Raw genomic sequence first — 20,029 nt, 5'->3', positions numbered from 1 at the left:
CGGTCGTAGATGTATCGAAGTGTCATGTTTTTAGGGAGTCGTGTCTGAGCAGCTTCGAACCAAAGTCTAGCTAGCTAGCTAGGCTAATCTATACTAGTGTCATGTGACTTTAACAAAAACATAATAACAGAACAATAATCATTAGTTTTGTCTACATTTAATCAAACAATTGTAGCTGTCTGTGGAACCATTACATTTGTCCCAGCCAGCCAGATCATCTTTAAATAATTGATTGACTGGACTTGTTAGTACTGTAGCTACAGTTCCTTGTAACTGTCTAGCCAGTCAGCTGGTGGCTTCATTTGGACAGCTCCATGCATGTCACTCCTACTGGATAATAATTTAATTTTAACCCATGATGTCTGTGTGTCTCAAGGTAATGTGTTTCCATAGTCTGTGTCAATAAAACCTGTCTGTCAAGCTGGCAATGTTTACAGAAAATAGTAGCCTATTGTTTAATAAGGGTAGCTTGGTCTTTTAGTGAGTCAACACTAGAATCTTACCTAAAGATAGCCAAGGAAAAAATCAATATTATCTAGCTTTAACAGATGCATATTTCTTGTGTAGAGTGAAATCCTTACTCTGTGGACTTGAACATGTTGGACAAATGTGTTGTTTATATCATGATAAATATCAATAATTTTCCCTAAGATGGGCCCTGGAGAGAGACGTAGCAGCCACACACACCCCTCCCTGCACCAAGATACCTCAGCCTCACCTAGTGATAGAGAGGTAAGACATGAGCCTCAATGACGTATGTAATATCATCTGACATACACTACAGTCTTCTGTTGATGTGCTTTGGCTCTACACTGCAACAGCAACTTGTGCAGCCAGGAGAAATAGGCCTACAGTATGCACTGCCTTCTTAGGATCACTTTCTTGTAAGGATTGCTTGCAATAATGTTATGTTAGTCCTAGATCTTACGCTTCGGGCTAGTTTCTCGGAAACATATGAAGCCTAGTCCTGCCCAGACTACAAAACACTTTTCAATGGAGGTTCTAGAAACTAAGATTAATCTGTGTTCAGGAAACTGTCCCTTAATGTTTGTCATTAGACATAGATGATATGATGTGTAGGTCCCAAAGCCATGGTTACCTTCTCTTCCTCCAACACCTCTTGGATTGATGACTTAGGCCAGGGCTCTTCAACTCGGGTCCTGGAGGGCCGAAAAACTTCTGTTTTTCACCCTCTCCTTCGAATCAGGGACTGATTCAGACCTCGGACACCAGGGGCCTCATTTATCAATATTGCGTATATGCTATTCTAAAATACTACTTCCGAACGGAATTTAGAATGTTCGTACGAATAGAAAAGGTGTGATTTATCAAATAATCCTATGAGCCTCATACGTAGACCGGTAGGAGGTAACTATCATGGAAATTCTAACCAAAAAGAAGAGAGACTGTAGATTCTTCAAACAACAACTTGGAGCAGTTAACCTCTTGGGGCTAGGTGGGACGCTAGCGTGCCACCTGTGGTGCACTCCATCAACAGCAGGTGCATTTCAAGAGCGGCAAATTTGAATCCAAATAAATGTCAAAATTCAAATTTTTCAAAAATACAACTATGTTACACCATTTGAAAGATAAACATCTCCTTAATCTAACCACGTTTTACGATTTCAAAAGGTTTTACGCGTAAAGCATAAATTTAGAGTATGTTAGGACAGTACATTTACAAGAGTTGTGTGTAATGTTTTGTCAAGTCAAAGACGGGGTCACCAAAACCATAAAACCAGCTAAAATGATACACTAACCTTTTACAATCTCCATCAGATGACACTCCTAGGACATTATGTTAGACAATGCATGCATTTTTAGTTCTATCAAGTTCATATTTATATACAAAAACAGCGTTTTACTATGGCATTGATGTTGAGGAAATCGTTTCCCTCCAATAACCGGCAGTCAAGTCAGCGTCACAAATTAAATAATTAAAATTAGAAAACATTGGTAAAATATTATATTGTCATTTAAAGAATTATAGATTTACATCTTTTGAACGCAATCAACTTGCCAGATTTAAAAATAACCTTACTGGGAAATCACACTTTGCAATAATCTGAGCACTGTGCCCAGAAAAATACGCGTTGCGATACAGACTAGACGTCATGTTGGGGAGATCTAAAATCGAAAATACTATGTAAATAATCCATTACCTTTGATTCTCTTCATCAGATGTCACTTCCAGGTATCACAGGTCCATAACGAATGTAGTTTTGTTCAAAAAAGCTCATCATTTATGTCCAAAAATCTCCGTCTCGTTAGCACATGATGTAAGCCAGCCGGACTTCTCGTCATGAACGAGGGGAAAAAATATATTTCCGTTCGTTCAAACATGTCAAACGTTGTATAGCATAAATCATTAGGGCCTTTTTTAACCAGAACATGAATAATATTCAAGGTGGACGAATGCATAGCCTTTATAACGTATTGGAACGAGGGTACCCAACATGAAGTAGCGCCAGGTGTCTAATGGGACATCACCGTTCCATGGCTCTTGTTCGGTCAGATCTCCCTCCAGAAGACTCAAAACACTTTGTAAAGGCTGGTGACATCTAGTGGAAGCAATAGGAAGTGCCAAAATATTCCTAAACCCCTGTGTTTTTCAATGGGAGAGGTTTAAAGTCAATACAACACATCAGGTATCCACTTCCTGTCAGAAAATGTCTCAGGGTTTTGCCTGCCAAATGAGTTCTGTTATACTCACAGACACCATTCAAACAGTTTTGGAAACTTTAGAGTGTTTTCTATCCATATATAATAAGTATATGCATATTCTAGTTACTGGGTAGGATTAGTAACCAGATTAAATCGGGTACATTTTTTTTATCCAGACGTGCAAATGCTGCCCCCTAGACCCAACAGGTTAACAATCACTCAATCGTGCAGAATTAAGGGCCCAATGAACAGAGTTGGGTTTCAGCTTTTATAGGAAAGTACAACGTCTTTGTTTACGTGGTGGTTAGCAGATGTGTGGAAACAGGGGCGGGAACATGGTGTAAAAGGTGATTCGCTTGTCTGCAGATTAAGATAGCTGACGTTGCCACAGCTCACACCATTGTCTGTTCCTTCCTGCACGTTTCCACACAGCTGAGTTCCTGCAGATAGTAAAACGGGATGTGTCACATGCTGCAGTCGCATCCAAACGTCTCTTAGCTATACACCCAGTGTTATGACTAAGTCACACAAAGACACGTTTGTATCAGTAAAAAAACACTAACAAATAACAATAGATCGTTCTCTTAAGTGAAATGTTTAATTTGTCATTTTCCCCTACATAACCATTGATAAATACCAATTGTTCTCAGTGCTTGTGTACTGGTCATGCATTTCAATATATGGTCAAATTCCCCCCTTTAAAGCCTGTGGGGAATATACAACGAGGTGAGTTGCTAGTGTCAGAGATTGAGTACAACCAAAAGTTTGTATTTGACTCGCTCAGTTGTGGCTTGACCAGTAACAATAAAAACATGGCAACATAGAGAAGACCATTAAGACAATGAGTTGCTTTAGCAATGACAAATCTACTTCAAATGAGTAGGCAACACTCACCAATAAGCCATCCATCCTCGACAGCTCCCTCCTGTAGGCGTTTAGGCCAATATTGCTTTTATGCAGAATGAAAGAGTTGTGCGTACCATCACATTCAGCAATGTCTTTTGCGCATCATATAGCCTATCACCTGCGCATTAAGAGTGGAAGCCTTCACATACAGTACCAAAAGTCAAAGGTTTGGACACACCTACTCTTTCAAGGGTTTTTCTTTATTTTTACTATTTTCTACATTGTAGAATAATAGTGACAGCATCAAAACTATTAAATAACACATATGGAATCATGTAGTAACCAAAAAAGTGTTAAACAAATCAAAATATATTTTAGATTCTTGAAAGTAGCTGCCCTTTGCCTTGTTGACAGCTTTGCACACTCTTGGCATTTTCTCAATCAGCTTCACGAGGAATGCTTTTCCAACAGTCTTGAAGGAGTTCCCACATATGCTGAGCACTTGTTGGCTGCTTTTCCTTCACTCCGCGGTCCAACTCATCCTAAACCATCTCAATTGGTTTGAGGTCAGGGGATTGTGGAGGCCAGGTCATCTAATGCAGCACTCCGTCACGCCCCTTGGTCAAATAGCCCTTACACAGCCTGGAGGTGTGTTTGGGGTCATTGTCCTGTTGAAAAACAAATGATAGTCCCACTAACCGCAAACCAGATGGGATGGCGTATCGCTGCAGAATGCTGTGGTAGCCATGCTGGTTAAGTGTGCCTTGAATTCTAAATAAATCACAGACCGTGTCACCAGCAAAGCAACATCGCACCACCTCCTCCGTGCTTCGCAGTGGGAACTACACATACGGAGATCATCCGTTCACCTACTCTGCGTCTCACAAAGACAAAGCGGTTGGAACCAGAAATCTTTGATTTGGACTCATCAGACCAAAGGACAGATTTCTACCGGTCTAATGTCCATTTCTCGTGTTTCTTGGCCCAAGCAAGTCTTCTTTTTATTGGTGTCCTTTGAGGCAATTTGACCATGAAGGCCTGATTCACACAGTCTCCTCTGAACAGTTGATGTTGATATTAGAGGTCGACCGATTTATCGGAATGGCCGATTTAATTAGGGCCGATTTCAAGTTTTCATAACAATCGGTATTTTTGGCCCCGATTTGCCGTATTTTTTTTTTTTTACTCCTTTATTTAACTAGGCAAGTCAGTTAAGAACATATTTTCAATGACGGCCTAGGAACGGTGGGTTAAATGCCTTGTTCAGGGGCAGAACGACAGATTTTTACCTTGTCAGCTCGGGGATTCAATCTTGCAACCTTACGGTTAACTAGTCCAACGCTCTAACCACCTGCTTTACATTGCACTCCACGAGGAGCCTGCCTGTTACGCGAATGCAGTAAGAAGCCAAGGTAAGTTGCTAGCTAGCATTGAACTTATCTTATAAAAAACAATCAATCAATCATAATCACTAGTTAACTACACATGGTTGATGATATTACTAGTTTATCTAGCCTGTCCTGCGTGGCATATAATCGATGCGGTGTGCATTCGCGAAAAAGTGTACCTAACCATAAACATCAATGTCTTTCTTAAAATCAATACACAAGTATATATTTTTAAACCTGCATACAGTGCCTTGCGAAAGTATTCGGCCCCCTTGAACTTTTCGACCTTTTGCCACATTTCAGGCTTCAAACATAAAGATATAACACTGTATTTTTTTGTGAAGAATCAACAACAAGTGGGACACAATCATGAAGTGGAACGAAATTTATTGGATATTTCAAACATTTTTAACAAATAAAAAACTGAAAAATTGGGCGTGCAAAATTATTCAGCCCCTTTACTTTCAGTGCAGCAAACTCTCTCCAAAAGTTCAGTGAGGATCTCTGAATGATCCAATGTTGACCTAAATGACTAATGATGATAAATAGAATCCACCTGTGTGTAATCAAGTCTCCGTATAAATGCACCTGCTCTGTGATAGTCTCAGAGGTCCGTTTAAAGCGCAGAGAGCATCATGAAGAACAAGGAACACACCAGGCAGGTCTGAGATACTGTTGTGGAGAAGTTTAAAGCCGGATTTGGATACAAAAAGATTTCCCAAGCTTTAAACATCCCAAGGAGCACTGTGCAAGCGATAATATTGAAATGGAAGGAGTATCAGACCACTGCAAATCTACGAAGACCCGGCCGTCCCTCTAAACTTTCAGCTCATACAAGGAGAAGACTGATCAGAGATGCAGCCAAGAGGCCCATGATCACTCTGGAAGAACTGCAGAGATCTACAGCTGAGGTGGGAGACTCTGTCCATAGGACAACAATCAGTCGTATACTGCACAAATCTGGCCTTTATGGAAGAGTGGCAAGAAGAAAGCCATTTCTTAAAGATATCCATAAAAAGTGTTGTTTAAAGTTTGCCACTAGCCACCTGGGAGACACACCAAACATGTGGAAGAAGGTGCTCTGGTCAGATGAAACCAAAATCGAACCTTTTGGCAACAATGCAAAACGTTATGTTTGGCGTAAAAGCAACACAGCGCATCACCCTGAACACACCATCCCCACTGTCAAACATGGTGGTGGCAGCATCATGGTTTGGGCCTGCTTTTCTTCAGCAGGGGCAGGGAAGATGGTTAAAATTGATGGGAAGATGGATGGAGCCAAGTACAGGACCATTCTGGAAGAAAACCTGATGGAGTCTGCAAAAGACCTGAGACTGGGACGGAGATTTGTCTTCCAACAAGACAAGGATCCAAAACATAAAGCAAAATATACAATGGAATGGTTCACAAATAAACATATCCAGGTGTTAGAATGGCCAAGTCAAAGTCCAGACCTGAATCCAATCGAGAATCTGTGGAAAGAACTGAAAACTGCTGTTCACAAACGCTCTCCATCCAACCTCACTGAGCTCGAGCTGTTTTGCAAGGAGGAATGGGCAAAAATTTCAGTCTCTCGATGTGCAAAACTGATAGAGACATACCCCAAGCGACTTACAGCTGTAATCGCAGCAAAAGGTGGCGCTACAAAGTATTAACTTAAGGGGGCTGAATAATTTTGCACGGACAGTTTTTCAGTTTTTTATTTGTTAAAAAAGTTTGAAATATCCAATAAATTTCGTTCCACTTCATAATTGTGTCCCATTTGTTGTTGATTCTTCACAAAAAATTACAGTTTTATATCTTTATGTTTGAAGCCTGAAATGTGGCAAAAGGTCGAAAAGTTCAAGGGGGCCGAATACTTTCGCAAGGCACTGTATTTAGCTAAAAGAAATCCAGGTTAACAGGCAATATTAACCAGGTGAAATTGTGTCACTTCTCTTGCGTTCATTGCACGCAGAGTCAGGGTATATGCAACAGTTTGGGCCGCCTGGCTCGTTGCAAACTAATTTGCCAGAATTTTACGTAATTATGACATAACATTGAAGGTTGTGCAATGTAACAGGAATATTTAGACTTAGGGATATCACCCGTTAGATAAAATACGGAACAGTTCCGTATTTCACTGAAAGAAAAAACATTTTGTTTCGAGATGATAGTTTCCGGATTCGACCATATTAATGACCTAAGGCTCGTATTTCTGTGTGTTTATTATAATTAAGTCTATGATTTGATAGAGCAGTCTGACTGAGCGGTGGTAGGCACCAGCAGGCTCGTAAGCATTCATTCAAACAGCACATTCGTGCGTTTTGCCAGCAGCTCTTCGTAATGCTTCAAGCATTGTGCTGTTTATGACTTCAAGGCTATCAACTCCCAAGATTAGGCTGGTGTACCCGATGTGAAATGGCTAGCTAGTTAGCGGGGTGCGTGCTAATAGCGTTTCAAACGTCACTCGCTCTGAGACTTGGAGTAGTTGTTACCCTTGCTCTGCATGGGTAACGCTGCTTCGAGGGTGGCTGTTGTCGATGTGTTCCTGGTTCGAGCCCCGGTAGGAGCGAGGAGAGGGACGGAAGCTATACTGTTACACTGGCAATACTAAAGTGCCTATAAGAACATCCAATAGTCAAAGGTATATGAAATACAAATCATATAGAGAGAAATAGTCCTATAATTCCTATAATAACTGCAATCTAAAACTTCTTACCTGGGGATATTGAAGACTCATGTTAAAAGGAACCACCAGCTTTCATATGTTCTGAGCAAGGAACTTAAACGTTAGCTTTCTAACATGGCACATATTGCACTTTTACTTTCTTCTCCAACACTTTGTTTTTGCATTATTTAAACCAAATTGAACATGTTTCATTATTTATTTCAGGCTAAATAGATTTTATTGATGTATTATATTAAGTTAAAATAAGTGTTCATTCAGTATTGTTGTAATTGTCATTATTACAAATAAATAAAAAGAATAGGCCGATTAATCGGTATTGGCTTTTTTTGGTTCTCCAATAATCGGTATTGGCGTTGAAAAATCATCGGTCGACCTCTAGTTGAGATGTGTCTGTTACTTGAACTCCGTGAAGCATTTATTTGGGCTGCAATTTCTGAGGCTGGTAACTCTAATGAACTTATCTTCTGCAGCAGAGGTAACTCTGGGTCTTCCTTTCCTGTGGCGGTCCTCATGAATGCCAAGAGTGTGCAAAGCTGTCATCAAGGCAAAGGGTGGCTACTTTGAAGAATCTCAAATATAAAATATTTTTATGTAACACTTTTTTGCTTACTACATGATTCCATATGTGTTATTTCATAGTTTTGATGTCTTCACTATTAATCTACAATATAGACAATAGTAAAAATTAAGAAAAACCCTTGAATGAGTAGATGTCTAAACTTTTGACTGGTACTGCAGTTGAACTCATTGGGATGGTGTTTTTATGGTGACGTTTCTGCCGTCTTGCGGCGTTCGTATTTGGGAACCCATTGATGGCAAAGAAAATCCTCTTGACTTCAACCTGTTGTGCGATGGTGTATGGAAATTGTATGTTAGTTTGTTTTGCTGCTGATTTGCATTCAAAACATTGTCTCATCGAGGGCTGTGAGATGCCGCTCAGCAAGCTCCCGCTAAAAAGTGGCCGTTGCCAAAAACCCGAGGGTGGATAGCACTTGGATGTGCACCAGAATGGCATGTCTTTGCCTTTTTAAAGTAGGTCTTAAATCCTTGCAAAAATTCTTTGACTGGTTTTGGGAAATGATATCAGATGAGCCAATCTGTACTTTCTGCAAAAAAAAAGTCACACCTGTCTCTTAAAAACACGTTCTCTGCTAAATGCAGCGTGTGACAAATCTTCCAACAGAGCAAGATCAGCCTAATTAGATTTCCTATTATCAAATCATTTTTTTGTATTTCAACAGTGGTTTCACTTTCACACGTGCCTCTTATTTAACAAATTACTGTAGTTTATATGGATTATTATCGTAACAAATGCACTGAGGTGGTCAGATGATATGCCTGTCAAGATATGTTGCATGAATTCACAATGGAATTACAATGAAACTGAAAATTATTCAGACATTTTCAAGATATATTTTCCACATTCTACGCCTGACAAGCAGCAGTTCCCTTATTCCACCACTTGGCATGGCTGTCTAAATTTACACACACTCTCAAGCAAACGTTCATATTGATAAATCTCACACTTTCCGTGGAAATTATCCTACACATGGTTTATGCACAGATTTGTGCCTTTGCATGATTGATAAATAAGGCCCCAGGTGAGTGCAGTTTGCTACCAGAAGTGTTTTGGCCCTCCAGGACCTGAATTCAAGAGCCCTGACTTGGGCCTATGTCTGCAGTGCTTCCAGAGGACTACGCCGCCATGCTCTGCTGCATCATAAAACTGCCCTAATGCATATCCAAGGGTTTAAAGTTTCTGTAGCCTCACTCAAAGGATAAACTGTGCAACCAGTATCATCCCTTAAGTCTCAGCCCTGCATCGATTTTAAAGCTGATTAAAACAAACCATGACCAACAAGGATGGAGGCAATTTAGCCTAATTATTGGAAATTGGGGACTAAGTAGTCAGACCATTCAGGGTCCCAGGGGTTCAGTTAAGGACCTGCTTAATTTCAATCACTTATTAGGCCTGAAAACTAGGTTTTTATCCAATAAATTACCAAATGAATAGGGTTAAGAAATATTGCTACTATTGAAAAGAAGCTAAACCTTTTTGACTGTCTTCACCAAGTCCTAGCCAATTGTTTGGTTATTTTATTGTTCAGGTCTAGGATAGTACTTCAATTAATTCCATGAGTGAACCACAATGTGTCGGCATGCCAAGTTTATTTCTAATGACCTCTGCCTTTGGAATGTAGTCTAAACAAGTGAAGTGACGTGTTCTCAGGTAGACTGCTCAGAGGAGGTAGTCTAGGCCATTATGCAGCAATTAGGCCTTCTACAATCAATCATCGTCTGAAGACTGCTGGTGGAACTCGGATCAATTGAGACAGACTTTTAACTTTAGTTAAGGTGTAGGTGGATGGATCTCAATGAATGGCAATAAATACAGCAACATTTTTAATATTAGAACTTTGACTTATAGTGTTTTGTACAGTAAATCCAATTTGGCATATCCACGTCGTCAGATAAAAATATATACATTTTGCCAAAGATCATAGGCTAAACAACTTTATTTTCAACACATCCATTTCAAAATCCATTGTAAGAAATAAGCTACCTCTGATTGATTCTGCATTTTAAATCTCAACTCAAGCCTAAGATATTCACCAACCAAATCCAGCCAGTGAATTGTAGGCTAGATGTTTCAGGCTTCCAGCCCTTTGACAGCACCCGGGTTTATCATCTCCCCTGAAGGAAGGCCATCCCCACCATATGGCTTCAGATAGCCTAGAGGCATCTTCTTCCTCCTCATCGTATTCAAATCATCTCTAGCTCACCGTCAGCTCCAGCCTTTACTCCTTTGACTTCACTGTTTCTGTGCCCCACAAAAATGTAGGCAAATTAGCCTAAAAATTGTTTAGCTTAATGATGACTTGGACATCCTCGTTTAAAAGACAAGATATTAACATTTAGGCCTACCTTTCTATCATTCTCATGAAAGGCTATTTCACAATGGAGGACACAGATACTAGGATGTCAAATTCAGTAAATGCCACATAGCCCTAATGTTGATTGGGTGTTCTTTCCATCTTTTCTTTCTCTCTGTCTCTCTTTGACCAGTCTCTCGCTCTCTCTCTGTGTTTTTCCTCTGTCTCTTTGTCAGATTCTCTCCCTTTCGTTTTCTCTCTCTGACCAGTGTCTCTCCAGAGACTCTGGGTAGAGACTACACTCTCCTCAGCACTGTTTCACTCACTCTCATGGTGTTGTTTTTCTCATTGCTCTCTGTCCCCCCCCCCCCTCATCTGTCGTCCCGTTGACACACTGACCTTTGACCTGGGGTCAGGTGCTGGCCGGGATGATAGCCGAACCTGCTTTTCTCTCTGAGTATACTATCTTTGCTCTGGACCAATCAAAGCCACCCCTCAAAGCACCTCAGGCTCAGGTTGCTCAGGTAGCCAGTGCGGTGAGTTCGGTTCCCCCCCTCACACCCACCCCTGCCTCCTCTCCTCTTCCTGCCCCTCTCGTTTTCCTTTCCTCGCTCCTGGGTAGAGGGTAGAGGAGCTGGCCTGCTGTTTAGAACCAGTGAAGACTGCTTGCACCCTGCTCTCTCTGTCTTTTCCTCCTCCTTATCTGTTTTCTTTGATGTTCGTAACTTGAAGGCATCTCACCACCTCCTAACCTTGCATCTAATCCCTTGGGAGTGATTGTCGGTTTGTAAATGTGACTGTTGGGATAGAAGCTTGTTGTGCTTTCTTCAGTATGCCGGTTTGTTGTTATCCAATAGTCTCTCTTTCAGTTGTCTCTGAATTCACAGAAATGGATGGTATCCCAATTCCCCTTTTGACTTTAGTTATCCTTTATAGTTGCTTGCCCCTGAAACCCTACCAAACTCTTGTATAGTTAACTATAGATTTTATTCCCTTCCTCGTTCCCACTTCTCACCCCAAAAGTCTTCTTTTTGGAGAGTTTATAGTCATGTGATCCATCTCCGGACCTTCTCTACTAAGCTTGCATTGTTGAAACTTTTCCTAGAGCCATGAAAGATTTTCCTTTATTTCGTTTTATACATATTTACCCTTCGCAATATAATTGATTAGTAGTGGTCAAACAAACAGCCCATCCAACAATACAATACCCTTCCGATTGGTGTTGAGTGACATATTTATATTAAAAAAGATCGTACACAAAAACAACCAAGCTGGTGTTGGGAACTAGAATAAGGCATTCCTATTCCTCCTCACTTCATCTATTGAAATACCATTGGAAAGTACCACACAATACATTGGTCTCAATCTCATACTCTTAGAATAGACCAAGTTGTCCCCCCTTAAACATTTAGCTAGCCAGCAGGGTTGGGGTTGACATTCCAATTGACTTCCTGAATTGAAATGGAATTGACCCCACAGACAGACTAGGCTACAGGCTAGATTGCTGTTGAAAGACAGCACAATGGGCGGGCTAGCCTCATCTGTCTGTCTGGAGGATTTGCACATGATCTGCATTTAGAGATGGGCTTAATCCTTTTCTAGGCTGTCATCACACTCATCTAGAATTAACAAGTTATCGTTACTCATTCTGTATCTATTATTACTTTTATTAGGTGTTTTATTTTTCTATATTTTCTTTCTTTCTGCATTATTGAGAAGGGCCGGGGACCATTTAACAAAATATCATCACTCTTCACCTGACTATAATATAGTATGTGTTTTACTATAACTGTGGAATCAACAGATATTGCAAATGATAGGCTATTTGTTTAAATAAAGGTAGTGACTCAGAGATATGTTACTGTTTTGAGCAATGTTAAGTTGGAATCACTTCCTAATATTAGCCCATAAATGAAATCTGTGTGTGACCATGTGTGTTTGTATAAAACCTTTAACTTGAAAGTAAATGGTAAATGTGCCTTTTTATAAACACACAGCCTATTTGTTCTTCATAACTGCAGAGAGCTGTTCAGTTTAACACACTGACATACTAACCTGTCCTTAGCCCTCTTGGAGTCCTCTAGCAGCTAACCTATTAGCCTAGTTTCTTACTGTGTTTGAGTGCAGAGACTGCAGACGTCCTCTACTTCTGACCTTAAAAAACACAGTACCAGTGTAGCTGTGATTTCCACCGCCTGGTGTCTGGAAGCCAAGCCAGGCTGGCATAGTTGTCTGTTGACACAGTATCGTTAGTCATCTGTTGGCTTGGTACAACTGCAGAGGGGAAACTACGATGTGTCCTGAATGTCAGGGATGCACCCTATTCCCAACAAATGGAATACATAGTGCACTATGTAGGGAACACAGCCTACATCCTTCTGTTTGGCTAGATATCCCTTTATATGCCCTGCCAGATTTTGTACAACTACAAAGACTATGGCACATGTTGCTGGTACGCTAGCCTGACTGTCTGACATAGTACCACCATACCAGTACTGTTGTCATCTGCTAAAGATATCCCTTACAAACCTGCCCTGGCACATCCCGCTCCAGCACTACACTGCTTATACCTATCCAGCCCCCTTAGATCTGTCAACATCGATGGGTTGGGGCCAAGGGGAAGGAGTAGAGAGCTAATTAGACAACCGGCTTACACACCCTGACAGACTGTGTAAAACTACAGAAAGACTGCATCCTACTGTTTCAGTCTTCCCATCCAGACTGTCAGTACGGTTAGTCATCATGCCTTGGCCAGTAGCCTGACAGACTGTGTACAACAACTAAAACTAGGCTGCTGATTAATGATGCCATTGCCAGTCTTCACATCCAGAGTGACAGTACTGTTTTCCTCCTTTTGTGTGACCTGTCTGCACACACAGCCTAACCTAAACAGCATCTTGGAATGACTGTTTGGGTGAGGTTGTAGGCATCCTTCACAGTCTGGGTTGTGGGGATGGATTGTGTCTAGACATTAGGCCATGTATAATTCATTGATTGAGTGCAAGTCAGGCCTGTTTTCCACTACTCTGAGCCTCTCACTCAGCCACTCTGGGGCTCTTCCCTTTGTCTGCCTGGAAGGCAGGGTTAGGAGGCATTGGTTTGACCTACAAACACTCACACTCAGATCCAAAGTCAAATGAAATGACTTGTTCTAGTCAAAGCAGACCCTGCTGCTTTGTAGCCTCACAGCAAACCAGACACATTGTGAAATGTGTCCCTTCTCATCAGTCTCAAATCGCGACCTCAAACTCCCATAATACATTTGTATAGAGGTTTTCATTTTTTGAACATCATTTATTAATATTTTTGATACTTTGCAATGGGTGTATAACTCTGTCTGTAATACGTTTGTTTCATGTGTAAGTGTGCTCTCAACATTTCTTTGTAATTGGGACAGCTTCTTGACTGGTAGGATTTAAAGATCACACTTGCAGAAAACCCCTTGCTTTTCTTATCTAGTATCAATGTTAGTCGAAGGAGGGGAGGAAACTGTTAACAAGCTTACAAGTAGGCCAACAACTGGGTCGTGTTCATTAGGTCACTCTGTAGCAAAATATTTAAAAACCTTTTTAAAACTGAAGATGACAATTTCAGGCAACCCCTCCCTCTTTCAGTCCATTTTCTTCTGTTTGGTGGCTGATGCACCAAACTGATCTTTTCAATAACCAACCAGCCAGGCTACCCAGTTAATGTTCACAACAACACTACTACACATGTCTCTACTATGTTCTGGTTAACCTACAATAACATCCTGCTGCAGTGATCCACAGCAATGCCAAACCTTTACCTTCAACCTCTTCATCTACTGGCTCCTCTAATCAAGTTTGACTGTTTGTTTTGACCTCATGGCTGCTGTGTAGAACAATGGCTACCAGTTGTAGTTTTTAATGGCTACTAGTTGTAGTTCTATTTTTACTCCTATCTGTTCTGTTACTGTATGTGGTACAGTAGAGATGCCTTCTATCTTGTAATTTAACCCCTCTGTTTAATCCAAGTTTGCATGAGGGTACCCAACTACAGTACCCATAAGCCCCTGCATTGCTCCTGTCCTAGCAATACTAATATTCAGAGCCATGTATATTAGATGGCTCTGCTAATATTGCTTGATCCTATACAGAGTAATCAAGGTGTAGCGGTACGGTGCACGATGGCTGGGTGTGGGACATATGGAAGACTAACAGGTTCAGGTACCAGGGCTGCGTCTGAAATTGCACCCTATTCACTATGGCCCCTATATAGTGCACTACTTTGTCACCTGGGCCCATAGTCAAAAGTAGTGGTCAAAAGTAGTGCACTACAGTATATAGGGAATAGTGTGCCATTACAGACACAACCCTGGTTAAACCATGGCCTAGGTTGTTCTAACCTCTTTCTCTCCTGCTTCCTGCTAGAGTGGCAGGAGAAGTGCCACAGGATCACCTAGAGGAAGCATCAATGGAGATGGGAGGGCTTCTCCTCAGGCAAGTTACCTCATTCTCCTAACACCTTTCTCTGGCTTTTCCGTTTCCATTTAAATGTGGTTATTGAAGTGTCCTGAAGAGGTAATAAAGCAACTAAGAATACAAGTTCAGATGCTATGCCAGTTAGGCCTAATCAGCTGCAGAGGAATATGCATTCTGATAAGTGTGCCATTTTGGATAAAGTCTAGGCCTAACAATAGGAGTGGTTTAGTTGATTATCTTTAACCCATGCATGTGGAAACACTCATTCATATCCCACATGTCTCCAGCTATCTATGTACATTCCCATGTGTTTCAGTTCAATATAGTTGACTGCCATCTGAAAATGAATAACTTAAAGTAATACACTCTCCTGTCCATCCTCATACAGAGAGAAGAGCCCCAGTCGTTTGCCCAGAAGCTACAGCTCCGCGTCCCCTCTGTGGAGTCTCTCCTCCTCCGCGGTGCCAGCCGGGCCGAGGGCCTCTTCCGTTCCCCGTCTAAAGAGAGCCTGAACCGCAGCCCCTCTCTCAACTCCCTCACCCCCCTGGGGGAAAATGAGCCCCTGGCCTCACCCTCTGCCACCCCAGCCTACGACCCTTCATCAGACATCGAGAGCGAGGCAGAGGAGTCGTATGGTAGCCCTGAGTCCCTGCCGGCCCTGTCTAAAGAACAGCTGATCCATCGGCTACACAGGGTGGAGAAGAGCCTGGGGAACTACAGAGGGAAATACTCAGAGGTGGGGGTCATGAGACACTACAGCAGTGGTACTACATGGTACTCCTTGAGTGACGCTTGTGGAAATCAGTCTCAAAAGAAATCAGTTTAATCACTAAATAATTTTCAGGTAATTACCAGTTCAACAAGTCATTCCGAACGGCTAAAACAGGGAGGTGGCCTGCTGTATGTCTACATTACACCTCTATGGGATGTACAAGTCACTATGATCAGTCTTCTCTCGCTCATCCAGTTGGTCTCAAATACAGATGACCAGAATTAGGGAGTTGGCCTGCTATGCATACAGTGCATTTGGAAAGTTTACACATTTTGTTACATGCCTTATTCCGAAATGGATTAAATAAATAAAAAAATCCTCATCTACACACTACCCTATCATGACAAAGCGAAAACAGGTTTTTAGAAATGTTTCCAAATGCATTAAAAATAAAACACAGAAATACCATATTTACATAAGTATTCAGACCCTTTGCTATGAGACTGAAAATTGATCTCCGGTGCATGCTGTTTCCATTGATTACACAGCGTGTACGAGATCTCCAGATACTCAACTAGTCTAAAGAAGGCCAGTTTTATTGCTTCTTTAATCAGGACAACAGTTTTCAGCTGTGCTAACATAATTGCAAAAGGGTTTACTAATGATCAATTAGCCTTTTAAAATTATAAACTTGGATTAGCTAACACAACGTGCCACTGGAACACAGGAGTGATGGTTGCTGATAATGGGCCTCTGTACGCCTATGTAGATATTCCATTAAAATGTAGATATTCCATTGAAAATGTTGCTTTTCTTTCAAAAACTATATTTCTAAGTGACCCCAAACTTTTGAACGGTAGTGTATGTTAACAAAATGTGTGCAACAATTTCTAAGAATCTGTTTTTGCTTTGTCACTATGGAGTATTGTGTGTAGATTGATGAGGGGGAAAATTATTTTATCAATTTTCAAAATAAGGCTGTAATATAGCAATGTGGAAGTCAAGGGGTCTGAATACTTTCTGAATATACTGTATATCTCTGTGTGTACAGCTATGTTTGATTTACCTTTCTAACCATTCTCCTTCTCTCTCTGTGTGTGCCTGTCTCTCTACAGTTGGTCACTACCTACAGAACAGTCCAGAGAGATAAAGAGAAGACCCAGGTGATTTTCATAAACCACCTCAACACCAGATTACAGATAGTGATGCTCTGTACTATTGGGAGGATGGAGGAACGCTTTTATCCACACTCGCTGAATGCTGATGTAGTCTTTTCTGCTTTTCTCCTCAGGCCATTCTCAGTCAGAGTCAAGACAAATCTCTCCGTAGGATAGGGGAGTTAAGAGAGGTACGAGTATGACCATGAACACCATCTGTTTCTGTTAAATACCTGTATATGTCTGTACTATTTTTGTATTACTATCCCTATCAAAGTACTGTCTACGGGGCCTTATTTTACTCTGTTATGACCCGTTAGTCTCTCTGAACTCAAAAGCTTTTAGGATGCAGGCAACCGCTGAGTCACAGCATTAGAGGTGGAAGTCCTGACCCCAAAAAACAGGAGCTGAGCCAAAGGAAGGAAGCCAAGGAAGGAGCAGTAGGTTAGCTAAGCCAAAGTGAGGAAGGAGCAGTAGGTTAGCTAAGCCAAAGTGAGGAAGGAGCAGTAGGTTAGCTTAGAAAAGGAAAGGGAGGAAGTAGCTAAGCCAAGGAAAGAGAGGAATGAGCAGTAGGTTAGCTAAGACTTGGAGAGAAAGGAAGGAGCAGTTGATTAGCTAAGACTTGGAAGGAGCACTTGGTTAGCTAAGCCAAGGAAAGTGAGGCAGGAGCTCAGCTAACTCAATGAAAGAGAGGAATGAGCAGTAGGTTAGCTAAGACAAGGAAAGAAGAAGGAGCGGTAGGAAGTGGAGAAAACAGCATATTTTCATGATCAAAACATAAGGCATTGCAGGTGACTTATTTGAACTTGTGTGATGTAATTCACTGAGACTCTCACCTGTGTTTGTAGGAAAGAAACCTTTCCCTGGTTTAAATGGTGTAGTGTGCCCTGCATGTAGGAAGTACAGGAACACTTCTCTGGCTCATAATTGTGATAATAAGGCGATCAGTGTGAGCAAGGCAATTCACAGAACTACTAATCTGGATCTCATAGTGAGTAGTTATTAGGGAAGTAGGGTGTTATTTTAAATCAGTCATTCTGAGTGGTCCGACTGTAGTGTAGTCGATCGCAAACGCACTATATTCCTCACCAAGAGCTGTGTGTATCAAGGCAATGTGTTCTATGACAATGTTTCTCCCCAGGAGTTGCACATGGACCAGCAGGCTAAGAAGCACCTTCAGGATGAGTTTGATGCTGCCCTGGAGGAGAAGGACCAGATGATTACTGTGCTTCAGACCCAGGTGTTTATATACAATACAGTGCAGTTTTCACATTTTGTTACATTTTTGTTCAATGTAAAATGCATCATGTTGGGATTTGCCCCCACTGATCTGTACAACAACATACTCAAAGTATAAGAACAATGATAACATTTCTACAATTGATTTAAAATAAAATGTGTTTCAATGAGTGTATGCTGAACACTGTCAGTATAATCTTGACTGTAGAATAATATCTGGTCTTCAGCCTGTGTTGCTCTGTATTTTGACTGTGTGGTCCCTCCTCCTCTACCAGGTTGCCCTGATGAAGAAACATCTGAAGGGGGTTCCTGGTGGAGCTGTGGCCCCTGAGGTTGAACATCCTCTCCAGGCTGAAGATGCTCCAGACTCTGCCTCTGCCCCACAGAGCCCCTTCAAAGACGCGGGTACTATACAGTACAGACACCATGCTGTCTCACACCCCTGATAGATGATGATGTGTGGATGGACAGTAGCAGACCTGGGTTCAAATAGTATTGTCTGGTGCAATGTAACCAATTGAATAGTGCCTAAGGTGCAAACCCTCTACACCTCTGGCACTCTAGGCAGGCTCAACCAAACACTTAGTGTTTGGATTTCAAATACTATTTTGACCCAGGTCTGAGTAATGTAATGTAGTGTTGACATGTTTAGAGCCATTTGTCTGTTATCACATTTATTGAGTATATTTAAAGGGATTAATCACCAAAATTACACATTGGTTTCCTTACCCTGTAAGCAGTCTGTAGACAAGGTATGACGGCAATCCATGCACTGTTTAAACATTCTAATGTTTTAGCGTTTGTGGCACAAATCCCATTCAAGTCATGGGACCGATTATTAGCATTTTACACACGTTTTATTTATTTTATTTAACGTCAATTAAAATCATCAGAAAGTATCTCAAATCGATTGTAAAGCTCAACAAAGTGACTTATAGATGTTTTGAACATGATGTGTGAAAAATGCAAATATCGGTCCCATGACTTAAATGGGATTTGTGCCTCAAATGCTGAAACATTAGCATGTGGAAACAGTGCCAGGGACACTAAACCAAAGCATGGATTGCTGTCATACCTTGTCCGTAGACTGCTCACAGGGTAAGGAAACGAATGTGTAATGTAGGTGAACTATACCTTTAACACACAAAACCACAACACCAATCCTCTGATCCAGAGGGGTCGGGTTAAATGCGGAAGACACATTTCAGTTGAATGCATTCAATTGTACAACTCACTAGTTATCCCCCTTTCCTTAACGCCTCAGTACTCCCCCTTTTCTGACTTACCTCGTCTAAACTGCAGAAGGCAGCGCTGACCGAGCGAAAACCATGGATAGGGACAGGATTAGAACATATTGTAACGGTTTTGACTTGAGGTTATCGTTTATAGGGGTGCCAGGTAGGTTGCACCTACCAGAGAAAATATTGGTTTCTCCTTTTAGTTTGGGAGGGAATGAGTCCCATCTTGTCTGTCAAGTCTACACCAATACAAAGGACTCATGTAAAAGTCAGGATGGAAATGCACTTCATAAACCCTTAAAACATTGGAAAGAACTTCAAAAACAACTGTATTATTTTGCGTGGGTTGTATTAACAATATAAATGATCACACACAACAATATAACAGTAATGAGCTTTAAAGAGCTCTGGTTCCTCCAGAAATGTCCTGTACCTCGGGCCTAAAGAGTCCAGCCCAGTAAACAAGTTCAGGGAACTCAAGTGACCTTAGTCACGCAATGTTTGTGTTCATACCAGTGTAGCGTAAACCCAGTGTCAATCATACAATCAAAATAACACATATTTTACCACACAACTATAAAGCGTATCACATCTTAATAAGTTCTCAACTACAACTAACTACATAAATCATCACGGTATATATCACACCAAAACAAATGAAATACCGTATACAAAAAGGTTGTAGTCAGTCGGTCGGTCAGTCAGACAAGCCAATCCGCCGACAGATCTCCAGCGGAGGAAGGCCATGAAGAACAACAGAGTGGATCCGGTCCTGGGTAAACTTGCTATTAGGCTACAA

At 41.3% G+C, this 20,029-nt stretch overlaps 1 protein-coding gene across 5 annotated transcripts in view; it reads left to right on the top strand.

Moving 5' to 3' along the window:
• The window catches only part of golga4 (golgin A4), a 54,986-nt gene that overhangs the window by 6,898 nt on the left and 28,059 nt on the right, over positions 1–20,029 (top strand). For 3 of the 5 annotated variants that reach the window (XM_014180011.2, XM_014180010.2, XM_014180012.2), the window contains exons 2-9: positions 652–732; positions 10,859–10,978; positions 14,834–14,902; positions 15,273–15,620; positions 16,712–16,759; positions 16,888–16,944; positions 17,895–17,993; positions 18,268–18,397. In XM_014180011.2, the coding sequence (XP_014035486.2) occupies positions 652–732; positions 10,859–10,978; positions 14,834–14,902; positions 15,273–15,620; positions 16,712–16,759; positions 16,888–16,944; positions 17,895–17,993; positions 18,268–18,397 (952 nt within the window). The remainder of the gene's footprint in view (positions 1–651; positions 733–10,858; positions 10,979–14,833; positions 14,903–15,272; positions 15,621–16,711; positions 16,760–16,887; positions 16,945–17,894; positions 17,994–18,267; positions 18,398–20,029) is intronic. The other 2 variants (XM_014180013.2, XM_014180014.2) reach the window with 2 other exon arrangements.

The sequence above is a fragment of the Salmo salar genome, chromosome ssa28 (assembly GCF_905237065.1).
Source record: "Salmo salar chromosome ssa28, Ssal_v3.1, whole genome shotgun sequence".
NCBI lineage: Eukaryota > Metazoa > Chordata > Actinopteri > Salmoniformes > Salmonidae > Salmo > Salmo salar.
The sequence above is the reverse complement of the archived record's forward strand: the minus strand, read 5'-3'. Positions and strand labels throughout refer to the sequence as shown.